The sequence below is a fragment of the Fusarium mangiferae genome, assembly GCF_900044065.1.
Source record: "Fusarium mangiferae strain MRC7560 genome assembly, contig: FMAN_scaffold016, whole genome shotgun sequence".
Taxonomy (NCBI): Eukaryota; Fungi; Ascomycota; class Sordariomycetes; order Hypocreales; family Nectriaceae; genus Fusarium; species Fusarium mangiferae.
Genome location: NW_024573936.1, coordinates 896,451 through 909,421, shown reverse-complemented (window position 1 = coordinate 909,421; position 12,971 = coordinate 896,451). Strand labels below are relative to the sequence as shown.

Genomic DNA, 12,971 nt, shown 5'->3' with positions numbered 1-12,971 from the left:
TTTTTTTCGTGACGCCCCACACCTTCTTCCAATTTCCCCTTACCCTACATCCTCAACTCGCGTTCTGTCGACGAGAAAGAAGCTATCGTCGCGAAGCTGTTCACCGATGTCAGGCAACGGCAACGGTAGTAGCAAGTGGCCTGACTTCCGCCTCGCGTCGACCCTATGGTCTCTTATGCCCGGCTCCCAGTCCAACAGGCCAGATAAGCAAAACGACCAAGACCGCGACGGCAACCAAGGCCACAAGAACGAGCAGCAACTCAAGAACGAACCCCAAGAAGAGCTTCCAGAAGAGCTAATGCAGTCACTCGAGTTGACCCAAGACGAAGTCGGCACCGGAAGCCGGCCAATTGACGAGATGAGCGGTTTCGATAACTACGATGGCGATGCTCAGTCTGGGCCAGAAGACGACGTTCAGGACCAAGACTTTGGTACGCTCGAAATGTTCGACAGCAACGCAACACAAGCCCCCTACACGTCGCAACTCGACAGCGCGTCCCAGGAAGACCAGGCACCTGAGGCGCCCACGTCGGAAGACATGCCGTCCTCTCAATCCCAAAAGCACAAGCGCGACAAGAAGGGGCGCAAACAGAAGGGCATAAATGAGAGTGAATCTCCACAGCTGCCAGCTGCCCAAGGATCCTCGCGCAAGTCCAAAAAATCCAAGAAAAAGTCAACGGTACCGGTCGAAATTCCCGATAGCCTGATCGAAAATAACACATCAGCCATATTCCCATCTCAGCCTCTGGACAACTTGGCTGCTGACCTTGATGATGATGCGGTTGCTCCTGCTACTCAAACGAAGCGCAAGCGCAACCCCTCGGATTCTACTGACGGCAAGCAACGCAAGAAGCGGAGATCCCGCGACGAGGCAGCCGACATCGAATCACAGTTGGTGGAACCAGGAACACAAGATGGCCAAATTGAGGAAGCAGACATTAAAGAATCCCAAGCTGCCTCTTTCCTTCGCACCAGGGACGCAGCTCGCCCAGCTTCCATTTACGATGACGTCGCAGAGGATGCACCCCAATCTCCCAGTGCTGCACGCCTCGAGGTACGTGATGCTCGATCAAGAGAAGGTAGTGCCGCGCATGACGAGATGGACATTGATGCATCAGTGAAGCAGGCCCAGGATCAGGAGACTGAGGTGTCTGGCTTTTCTGCAATCAATGGGCAAGAGAACACAGAACACCAGGAGCTTGAACAAGTGGCCAGGGACGTGTGGAATGCGCACATCAACGGCCAGAACCAACCCAACACACAAGACCCATCCGTGCACCCTGAGGAGATGGAAGTTCCAACATCTGCGCAGCGTCCCCATACAAGCAATGATGTGTATGATGTTCCCGGAAGCCCAGTTCAAGCCTCAAACCCCCCAAGTGCCAGTGCCAAGCGAACACGATCAGGCAAGGCTAAGAAGGCAAAGCCTACTTTTTTTGAGAAATCGCCTTCTCCTGAGGTCCCCGAGGGCGACCTCCCATCACCTTCTGCCATGACACCAATGCCACGAAAGCGCACCAAGAAGGCTTCAAATCGTAGAAAGTCTGAAGCCAACCGTGCACTCTCATCTCAAGACATGGAAGTCAGAGATGATGACGACCTATATGGCAACCCAGCAACCGGACGACGCAACCGAATGGCTGGCTTCACCCAGGGAAGATTCACAGATGAGGAACTCAGCCGAATTGCACAAGCAGTTGAGAGTTACCGTGTCGAGCGCAACATGGTGCAGCATGAACTAAATGCTATGATCCATGCTCCTGGAGGTACAACCGCTGGTGATGAGCATGCCGCCCTTTGGGCACGCATCTTTGCAACATGCCCAGACCGACACAGACAGAAAATCATCAATATCACCCGAAAGAAGTTCCACAACTTCGTTGCTCGTGGTACTTGGACTAGCGAGCAAGATGCCGAGCTCCGTGACCTTATTGAGGCTAACGGAACAAAGTGGTCCAAGATTGCGGGTATCATCAACCGTCACCCAGAAGATCTTCGGGATCGTTATCGAAACTACATCATCTGCGGAGACTCCCAGCGGAAGGATACCTGGGACGAGGAGGAAGAGGGTAACCTGACACAGTATGTAATGGAAGCCATGGCCGCCATTGACGAGTTACGAATCATCCAACCTACCCGCGAACTGCTCAAGAAGCCATATGAGGAACTTATCGATTGGCAAAACATCAGTGAGCGTATGGGGAGAACTCGCAGTCGACTTCAGTGTATCACCAAATGGAGGGCCATGAACATCAAGACTCATGGCAAGGATAAGTTGGTGTCACATGCGCCCGATGCATCTATTTCTTTCCGTCTTGAGAAAGCCCGTCGTCAAATTGCCGCGATGCCTGAGGAAGAACGGTATCGCATGATCATGGCTATTTCAGGCTCATCCGCATCAATTGAAGCCAAGATTCCGTGGCAGAGGCTGGTTGACAAACAGTTCCGCAACAGCTGGCATCGGCCAACGCAGATGCTTCTTTGGCGACGCCTGAAGCAAAGTGTACCCGAGTCAGAACAGAAGACTGTACGAGACTCTGCACAATACCTTCTTAATTTGTACGCCCAGACTGGCGAGCTTCCTAATGTCGAGGATGCTCTTTTCGACGATGCGGAGGAAATGGAGTTCGTGAACAGTATCCCAACCGCGCACGCTTCTCACAACAACACTTCTGCCAATGGTCAGAGCCACATGAGCGCCGAATTTGTTAACGAGGCTGATGAGGAGGAAACCGAACAACCGCAGGGTGAATACGGCATTCCTGATGAGAACATCAATCCTGATTTGCCTATCGCACCAATGGAGGACTTCGACCCAGCCCCGATGGCATCAATGGATCCCGTTGCTGCAGTTGCAGACCTGGCTCCCATGGAGGATACTGAAATGGTTGACCCAGCTCTTTCTGCAGATCATGCAGAGCCCGAACAGCCTGAAGAGCCCGTCGATGCACCGATGAAAGAAGAGCCTGTGCCTGTCGCTAAGCCCACCAGCACACCTGTGTTTGATGAGCCAGCTCCCCCCAAGGCAACCCGCGTTGCAAAGAGAACAGGTATGGGCAAAGCGAAGGCACCTAAGCCCCCTCGCAAGTCAGCTGCCAGATCTACTCCGGCTAGAGCCACGCCTAGCCGTCGATCTGCCCGACATGCGGCCCCTTCTCAGGACCCAATTGAGGATGATGGGGAGGTTCAGGCCGGGGCTCCCGCAGAGGACAACTCTGAGGTTGACGAGGCTCAGACGCGCAAGCGAAAGACGCCTAGCAGGTTCCGATCCGCTGGCGTCCCTGAGGTATCGGCTGCCGCCGACGATTCAGACAGCGTTATGGACGATATGGAAGATTTGCCAGCGCGCATTATGTAAGAGAGAAAAGGAACATGAAGGCCACGACATGGCAGATGATTGATAGAGTTTTGGGAGGGGTCCGGCGTATTAGTACAAGTTACCACCCAGATGGCCTCGGCACTAGAAACAGCGGGTGTTGCCGTAATACTTCAGTGGCTGATGGATGGAGGATGCGAAGGGGAGAAACATGCATAATATCGTGGATAACATGAATTATAGAGGGATCACTAGTCGCAATTTATCATCTATCATAATAATGCATGCAGTTCATTGTGCAACAGAAAGAGAGAGAAAAAAGCAAGACTCAAAGAATTCTTCGAATCACTGTAATTTCTGGTATCTATCATCTCTCATCCGTCTACTTTAGCCAGTTGCTGAGGCGCAATTCGTAATGCTAGCAAATCCATCGCACCAGTGCCGCCATCGTTTGGCGCAGATCATGATAACAAACAAGTGTCTTTGACTCCAAACTCCACCGAAATGCTTTTTCTTGTGCGAGTGACCCAAGCACTCCGAGTCCGTCATGAATACCGAGTCCCAGAAAAAAGAAAAGAAAAAGGAAGGCAATATCCGCCGTGTAGCTACCGAGTTCATAACATGACAGATCACAAGATAAGTATAGTGCCGTTCGTGGTGGTTAAGATAGTTTCTTTAGCGGATCTCAGGCTCTCGCATGAACTCAGGGATGGCGAGACCTCCCTCCCCAGACTCAAAATTGGAAGCTCCAAAGTTGCTGAGGCGCGAACGAGTAGAGCTGGGGTTGATATGGCTAGTGGCCGTGTCCATGAGGTCGAGGACATCTTCGACAGGGTTACCATCGCGACCGGGGCCAAGAGCGGAGTCATTGTCGAAAGAATAAATCTTGATGCCGCGAAGATGGGTATCCTTGCCGTTTTGGTGGTTCTCGAGGATCTGCATCTGAACGACCCAAGCTACGAGGGTGTTGCCGTCAGGACCACCGCCGGCGCCAGCGATGGGAACCTGCTGCCAGCCGGAGGGATTCTCGAGAGCCATGGTAGCAAACTCGATGAGATTGTTCTCACTGGTGCCGGCCTTGAAGACGACCTTGGTAGGGGTGTAGGACTCGTCCTCGTTGTAGTCAACGTAGAAGCGAATGTCGCGAATACCAACACGCTTGGTGAAGTACATGGTGAGCTTGTGAGGCTGAGGGCCGTCGGATCTGAGAAGTGTTAGTCGGGTGAAAAGTAGATGAGAGTTGGCGGATGAACTCACTGCCAGAAGAGCTTGAGGTCATCGCTCTTGAGCTCCTCAACACCATTGCCAGGCTTGTGGCTGCTAACAGTGAAACGGGCAAGGTTGGAAATCTCCTTTAGTCCAGCAGTAGCGGGGTCGAAAAGGGTAGCAGCTTCATGAGCCTGGTCGTGCTCAGCGGCTTCTTCGCCATCCTCGTCTTCATCGACTTCTTCTTCTTCTTCTTCTTCTTCTTCTTCTTCGTCGATTGAGTTCTCATCCTCATACTCTTCAGGGGAGTGAGAAAGAGTGCGCTGATCGGCATCGTCCTCAGCAGCTTGGTCGTCGTTGTTAGCCATTGTGGCATCAGAAGAAGGGCCAGCGGGAGCAGCCATTGGGCGAGCGCGGTTGAAGAGAATACTCTCATCAGGCTCGGCGTCGGAGCTAGAGGCGTCGGAATCGCGGGGAGGCATGCTGAGACGAGATCGGTCTGTAGGCTGCTGGGCAGCTAGGAGAATGTTGTTAATACTTATTCGCAGTTCTCGTGATTCGCGGAGAAGTCGCATGCGCTCTTGATACCACTCCTCAAAGGTGACACTGAGATGATCAATGGCTCGGTAGCAGGCTTCCACGTTCTCCTTGTCTGGAGAAGGAACGGTTCGGAAGACTCGCTTGCGCTGCTGCAGAAGAGCGCCACTGGACTTCTTGAAGGCAAGATCTTGGAGTGGAACTCGCTTGATGCGGTGATCGCGGTTGATTCGATGAGTTGAGGCTGGAGGAGGAGGGATGTAGATTTCGCGGCGCGAGGGCATGTTCAGGGATGAGATGGTTTGTTCGGATAAAGGGAGAACAAGTTCAGTGATGAAGGAGTGATCAAGCTGAGAACAGCAGATGGAGGTATCAGAAGAAAGGAAGGATGGTGATAGAGAAAGAAGGTTAACAAGATATTTGTTGGAAGAATTGGCTATTGGGATATTGGGAGAGATGATGATGCGTGAAGGAGCATGAAGTGGAGATCAGGTGTTGAAGAAGAAGAGAAGGTATAAGAGCAGAAGAGAGATGAAGGCAGCAGTCTAATTCCTATCGAGTCATCGAACAATAGACAAAAGAGGCCCATCGAGCAAGCATCAAGGCAATGAATCACTGGTGACAGCCGTCGATAAGTGGCAGATGACCAATGGCAGCCAACTACAGCTGCAGACACTTTGGGATCGCAGCCGATATGAGATCATGGCACTGCCAGAAAGAGGCGCTAAGTATGCACGTTTAATTGAAAATATTTCACTTACTTCTATACAGACGAAACGGATTAGGAGGAGGCGCTCGACGTCGTCTCTGGTCAGGAGGTTGATCTGGTGTTCGATGGACTGGAGGACCGTCAGGCGTAACCATTGGAGCAGCAGCAAGAGGAGAAGCGCCTTGACTCGGGTGCAATCTAATAGAAGGGCCGCTTGGAGTAGCAGCTGGAGCTTGGGGCACTGGGGATGAGGTTATATCGGATGGTACAGGTCTCGGGCTCGAGGCCCTATTTGCCTGTGACTGTGCCTGTGCCTGTGCCCGGGCGTTTGTGGTGTTGTTTGGGTTCGCATGAGTGGCAGCTACATGCCGTGCTCTTCTTGAACCACGAGTGATGTCCATCCTGATTGGCAGTGATCACTTGGTATTAGAACTGGCCAACACTGCCAACGCTCACTGATTATCTCCAAGGTCAATTATTAGGCGCGGTCGCGGTTATACATAGCTAGCTGTCGTTGGAAAATGGGATGTGAGTGGACAGTTGGACGCGCTATCACGTGTCCGGTCCTCTATCGAATCTATTTTAGGTGTCTTGCCTTGTCTAAGTTAGGCTCACCTCAGCTGAAGTTGATCCCTGTCAATCTTGCCCTCGGCCTTGACTGTTTCAAACATCATCACTTCAGTTCAGCCATAAGCAGAATTAATGCTACGAGCCAATGCAATGCGACGACTCTGCAGGCCCGATACACTCTCTATACAATATCATCATTTGTTCAGTTGAGTTATTTTCATACTCCAAAGCCTAATCATAACCGAAGTCGCCTCTTACCGACCGAACTTCCTGGTTGCAACTTACAGGGTCCTCCTCTTCTACCCCGCCAAAACTACCTACTAACTGTATCACTGCAACCCAACCAGGAGCCAGCCTCTCCCACTGTGACCCCGGCCTCATGCTTAAAAAAGCTTCCAGAAAATCTTGGTCCGAGATCTGACGCATGTCATGTCATTCACCGACAGGCAGAATGTCACTGACACTGACAGTTCTTGACTCGACTACAAGGAACTTTTGGCCTTGACCCTTGTGGGCCTATGAATATAGTACCCTCCATCTTCTTCGGTCTTCGGAGTCGGTGTCGTGTTGATCGCTGAAATCTATGTATGCTACGCCGCTGACCTACATCAAGCAGGGAGGTTAATCCTGGTGACGAATGCGCAGCACCATTTGCCCTTCGCCGTGATCTTCGATCTTGTTACATTGAAACAATACGACAATTCCTTAATCAATTGAATCTCACGGGGTGCCCGTCCAGTCTCTCCGCTGCAACGCAACGCCTTGACCATGCCCGCTATAACCGTTCAACGGCCAGTATCGTACCTGAAGCTAAGGCAAGGCCCCAGGGTCCGTCCTCATACCCAGAATCTGAGGTTGTACGGGGATACCGATATCGCTTCGAGTCTCACCGTGCCAACTAAGAGTGAGGCATGCAGGACATCGTCTGGTTTGGCTCCTTAGCGCACACTTTCAACATGAAACATAAGCTCATGGCTCTACGTGGAGTTGAAATTTCTTCTCGTCGTTGGCTAGAAACGCCTTCACCATGCACGGTCTACGTGTAGTCCCTCAACTTGAGTCGAGTGGGCCCGCATCGCCAGCCTCATCTACAGCCATCATCCTGGTTCATCGCCCAATGTAACGCCTCATCTCTCCCGTCTCATTGGCAACGATCCAGATTAACGGTCCAAGCTGTCACCATCGCTGAGATCTTCAGCCGTTCGCGCTACGTCATTCTCGTTTTCACTTAACTACCGGCCTCCCTCGCGCCACGTCGGCTCGCTCCTCTTCAGGGTCCTCCCATGAAACTGGTCCCTCCACTGACTCTCACAAGATCCAAGCTTTTGGGTCTTCCTCTTTGCTTCTTCTCGTCCAACTCAGGGCTTCCATGCTGCGCATCTCAACTTGCGCAGCTTCTATTCGTCCTGATGCACGCTGACGCCTCGGCTTTCTTTAGAGCTCAACTTACATACCCACCATCAAAGCCTTCCTCAAGATGTCATTAGCAAGGATAGCCTCAAGAATCAGGGCCGAGTCGGGGTGACGGGTCACTTGGTGAACCCTTTGGGGACCCTGACCTCAGCCTCATGAGATGATGCTCTTCTTATCATAAATACTGACTTTCGTCGTCTGTTTCTGTCAGCTATCAATCTATAATCATCTCAATCATCTCAACTGCTTATCTCTCAAAGTGAAAGACGAGAGCTCATCCTGGGTTTTCAACTTATTTCATTCAATGTCTCTTGACCCTTTGCCTACTATTGAAACGACTCTCACTTCTTCTTCTCCATCCGACATGTCCTCTTCCATACAAAGCCGATCTGCTCGCAGTACACCTGCTATCAACGCATCCGCCTTTAATCCTCCTGAAGCCAATGGATCCTCTAATGAAAGAGTCCCTTTCATGCGAGACAACTCTCCTGAAGCCGACAGCCTACCGTCCAACCCAGCTCTTACTCCAGTCATCACCCGTGGAGACAACCCTCCAGTCAGCAACAGAAACTCCGAGGCTGATACAGTAGTCCCCCTCCAACCTGTTATCAGTCAAGATCCCAGTCGAGTCCGTCCTGGCTCTCGCACCGGTAACTTTGTCACTCCCAAGACGGCTCGCTTCTCTCAGGATGGTGGAGAGCCTCTTCAGTACTCTGGAGGTTCCATGAAATCGTCGCGACGACGCTATCGTGGTGAAGACTACGACTTTGACCAGGCTGCCGACTACCCCACAGTGAGTGACTATGAGCGATACTGGCGCAATGAAGGTCGCAATGATCGTTACACTGCTCGAAGAGGCCCTTACCCACCTCCCACATTCATGAACCGCCGTCGAGCGCACCCTCATGATTCGGACGAAGAGTTCTACAGCAGTGACGACCCTCGCATGCCTTCCACTGGCGGACGCAGAATGATGGACGAGGAGATGGGATATCCTCATCGACCTTTTCATCACCGACGTGCCTCTACCCTCAATGGCTTCAATATCTCTACAGGCAAGCTTGAGTGGAGTAACCTCAGTCCCAAGGAGAAATCAGAGATCATGCGTCTTCCTTTGACTCAGTGGATGAACTCAAATTTCAAGAACCACTTCGTCGCCAGTCTTGGCGAGCTTATCGGCACTACCATGTTCCTCTTCTTCGCCTTTGCCGGTACAGAAGTTGCCAACATTCAGGCCCAAACCGACAGCAAGACTACCACGGGAGAGTCTACTGGTAGTCTCAACGTTTCCAAGCTCCTCTACATCTCCATCATCTTCGGTTTCTCGCTCATGGTCAATGTCTGGGTCTTCTTCCGTATCAGCGGTGGTCTCTTTAACCCTGCCGTGACCATTGCCATGCTGATGGTGAAGGCTATTAGCATGACGAGAGCTATCTGTCTGTTCCTCTCTCAGATTCTTGGGTCAATGCTTGCCTCCGTTATGGTACGATATTTGTTTCCTGAGACATTCAACGTCCGAACTACTCTGGGAGGTGGTGCATCTCTGGTTCAGGGTGTGTTCATTGAAGCTCTTCTCACTGCTGAGTTGGTCTTCACCATCTTCATGCTTGCCAAAGAGAAGCACCGAGCCACATTTATTGCTCCCGTCGGTATCGGCCTGGCTCTTTTCATTGCAGAAATGGTCGGCGTCCAGTTCACTGGTGGGTCACTCAACCCTGCCCGGAGCTTTGGTCCTTGTGTCATCACCGGTACCTTCGACTCCGAGCACTGGATCTACTGGGTTGGTCCCGGAATCGGCTCTCTGATTGCTGTCTGCTTCTACTGGTTCATCAAGACTCTCGAATACGAGATGGCCAACCCCGGTGCTGATGGTGACGATCTCAACGATCCTACTAAGAACCCTGAGAAGCGAGCTGAAGTCCAGTCTAACGCTGTTCCCTCGATTGCATTTGGCGGCGGCAAGACCCCTTCGATCCGCAGCTAAAATGACGAGTTCATGAAAACATGACTGCTATGAGTGAACACGAGATGGGTACGGTCCATCAACGATACACGATGAAAGCTGATGAACAAATCCAATGATGCTTCATGAAATCAAATACACGACAAACATATGCGAAATGCGAACACGCCAGAGATGGATAGAAAATCGGAATTGAGTCCTTGTTTCTTCTGATATTGCGCCTTAAATGGTTGGAGTTCGGTTCCGCGTTTTGTTAACTTACTAATGCCCGACACCCTTGTTGCTTCGAGGCTGATTTCTCCAGATGAAGTATTGTATATATAGAGATTTTAGGTAGAAAGAATTGACACAGGTTTCTGACTCAAACCATTTACACACAGCTCTTGAATGGTGCTTGAGTCCGGGTTCACCTTGATTGCACCATGTCATGTCTCCGGTCTGATATAGGTGTATATTCAGGAATCTCTAATGATTGTTGGTGAGATGGTGACCTAGCAGTATTTCTGACATTCCAGGTCCTACCAGAAACTGTCCTTCCAAAGACACTTGGGTCTGGTCTTCAAGTTCTCGAATCTTGTGACTCTACTGTGATCGTTGACCCAACTCCCGTCTACCAATGCAATGATACTTCCAGTCAGATTCATCTCATACCACCCTGCCAGAACTACCCAAGCCTCGTTTTGGATATATCTCAGACTGCAAGGAATCGATGTTTGGCGCTGTATCCTTATTCTACCGCTGTCTGGCGTCTGTTGCGCTGGCGTCGAGCTCGAACGACGCTCATGATGAAGCAGACGATACAGTACGAGATAGCAAAGCCAATGACGCCCCCGAGGCCACCAAGCATGAAGCCGGCCCCAGCATCTCGAGAGAAGCCGACAGGGAGAGATCTACCAGGTCGAGGGGTCTCAAGGGTCCCGATAGCAGGGTTGTTCATTGTTGTTGCTGATGATGGTTCTGGGCAGGGGGGTCCAAGGTTCTCTGTTAGTCGTACTGCTGTGTTCTATTGTATCTGGTTAGGTAATATGTTCACCATGGAGGCATGGTTTTAGAGGACTCACTTCCCTCTGTTGATGGAACAGAGCTTAGCAATGTTTCTTTCTGGTCAAAATCTAGGCGAGTGTATAGTTCTGAATGTTTCGGGAGTAGTATTTGTTTTACTGGAAGAAGAGTCGAGATTGGTAGGACGTAACATGATATACCGAGGGGAATGTACAGTTGCTACGGCGTTTGTATGCGGCAACATAGCAGTGACAGTGGCAACCAGTTTGCAGATAGCACTGAACATTCAACTTTAAACGGAGTGAATACTGGAATTTCGGGGAGGGTATAGCTAGCTAATTCGTTTGTTTGTTCATGTTGAAACAGGGAGTGATTCATTGTCTGGTTGCGCTCGTTTGTAAAGTGATGAACAATGTTGAGAAGTTATCTACTTGAGGAATCAGTACGTGTCTGTATCTCATGTTCATTGGCATAGCTGGACATCTTCTGGCTTACGAATGGTATTGCTTGGTTTGAGTTCCAGCCATAGATGAACCATCTGAGCCAGTTCATAATTAGTCCTGACTTTGGCCCATTTGATAGGATGAAAGCATGATTCTATATCGACGTTGAAAATCAACGTGAAACTTAGTAGAGAATTCTAAATTTATCGTAAATGCAAACACTCTGAGTTTAAGAACACGATAGAGTTATCCGTTCCGCACTTTGGCTTCAAACTTTACGGCCTCGCTTTCATTTTGACTTACATCCAATGGTCACTGTCATGACTAGGTAGTATCTGGTTCATCCTACCTATGATCACCAAATTCCACTGGCCTTCTCGCATCTTCAAGTTGCCAATCTGCAGCGAATCCTCTAACAAGCTCACAATTAAGCCCCGTTGGCTCAGTGGTAAAGCGTATCACTAGTAATGATAAGATCACTGGTTCGATTCCAGTACGGGGCATGTGAACTTGCGTTTCTTTTTAGTGATTTTTGCTGAATTTTCAAAGTCGTTAGGATATCACAATATCTATCATAGGATGCGTAAGTGACCATTGATGTTGGGACTGATTTTTGTGGTTTGCTTTGTTGCTATAATGTTTACTTATACAGGCGACACTCCAAGAAGCGTCTAAAGAAGAAGCACAATAGACCAAGAGACGGACCTCTCCTGTAAACATAAAGTCACTTAGCGAAACGACATATACACATGGATCAAGTCTTTTGATGCATCACATCGGGATGACCGAGTCTCGGTTCGAGCCGTGTACGGATAGTGGGGGATGAGATGCCTGGTCATTATATGGTCATCACGTCTACCCTAAACCAAACACTTTACTCAGTCTTGTGCAGTGTTCATGTCCTGACGATATGAAACAGAAGATCATGGCCAAAACATATATGTACATGTCTACAAGTCACTGGAGATCTTTACTCTTTCTTAGTCGGTAGAAATGTCGGGTGCAAGTGCCCCATGACATGTCTCAGTTCATCACCCTAGTCCAAGTCAAAGCCGTGATGACTTCACGAGAATCACTTCATCCCAGCCAAAAAGCGGAGAGTCTTGGTCAGTGCAATCATCAAGATCGGGGGCATGAAAGAGCGAGGAACAAAAGAGGAAGAGGGAGTGGAACCAGCATTAAATTTCACTCGATCCTAGTCTCGTCAAGATGGCGCGTGCCTTTTGGATTGAATCGATTAATTAATTAATGAAATGGCGTTTTATAGCCCTGTCTCTCTTAGAACGTGCCTTACTTATCCAATGGCAACCAATGAAGCACGCGACAAATGCAGATGCTTTCGTTTCAAATCACAGGAGAGAGAGACTAGAAGGAGAGAGAAGCAGGTAATCATGCATCGTCATTCAGTTAAAACAATGGAACCGGGATTTCAAAGATACGTAAATTAAAATTGATGTCATCCACCCACTCGGCCCCCTTTTCGCTTGGGCGCGTTGGTTGATACAGTCAGTATCCGTACAGTAGGTACATGATGATAGGCGCTGCCGAGCCATGGCTGGGTAAATGAGTGGAAATTTGGCGAGATAGAGGTCTACACCAAGAAATAACAGGTTCATCATGATTACTAGAGTGTGCTGCGATGAGACGAATTCGCTGTTGTCTGTATCTCAGAATAGGGGGTTTCTCAGTTAATTACAGGCTCAGGAGCAGTCCGCATGTAATGCATTGTCTTTATTTTCTCGTCCTGTCCTCCTCCAGTCTCAGTCTCAGCCTCTTATTGATGATGATAATTTGGGGGCGTGTGTGTTCCAC

General features: G+C 50.0%; 3 protein-coding genes and 1 non-coding gene across 4 annotated transcripts; 3 read left to right on the top strand and 1 right to left on the bottom strand.

The window, feature by feature from the left end:
• Positions 1 to 106: 106 nt before the first annotated feature.
• FMAN_10578 (uncharacterized protein) lies at positions 107 to 3,358 on the top strand (the record flags this gene model as incomplete). Its single annotated transcript, XM_041823948.1, has 1 exon — positions 107 to 3,358. One exon carries the CDS (start codon positions 107 to 109, stop codon positions 3,356 to 3,358), a length of 3,252 nt encoding a protein of 1,083 aa, XP_041689477.1.
• Positions 3,359 to 3,991: 633 nt separating this feature from the next.
• On the bottom strand, positions 3,992 to 5,343 carry FMAN_10579 (uncharacterized protein; the record flags this gene model as incomplete). The annotated part of the gene is made up of 2 exons (XM_041823947.1): positions 3,992 to 4,520; positions 4,574 to 5,343. 2 exons carry the CDS (start codon positions 5,341 to 5,343, stop codon positions 3,992 to 3,994), a joined length of 1,299 nt encoding a protein of 432 aa, XP_041689476.1.
• A 2,772-nt stretch (positions 5,344 to 8,115) lies between these two features.
• FMAN_10580 (uncharacterized protein) lies at positions 8,116 to 9,735 on the top strand (the record flags this gene model as incomplete). The annotated part of the gene is made up of 1 exon (XM_041823946.1): positions 8,116 to 9,735. One exon carries the CDS (start codon positions 8,116 to 8,118, stop codon positions 9,733 to 9,735), a length of 1,620 nt encoding a protein of 539 aa, XP_041689475.1.
• Positions 9,736 to 11,590: 1,855 nt separating this feature from the next.
• tRNA lies at positions 11,591 to 11,662 on the top strand. Its single transcript has one exon. It is a non-coding gene; the product is annotated as a tRNA-Thr (tRNA).
• The last annotated feature ends 1,309 nt before the right edge of the window (positions 11,663 to 12,971 follow it).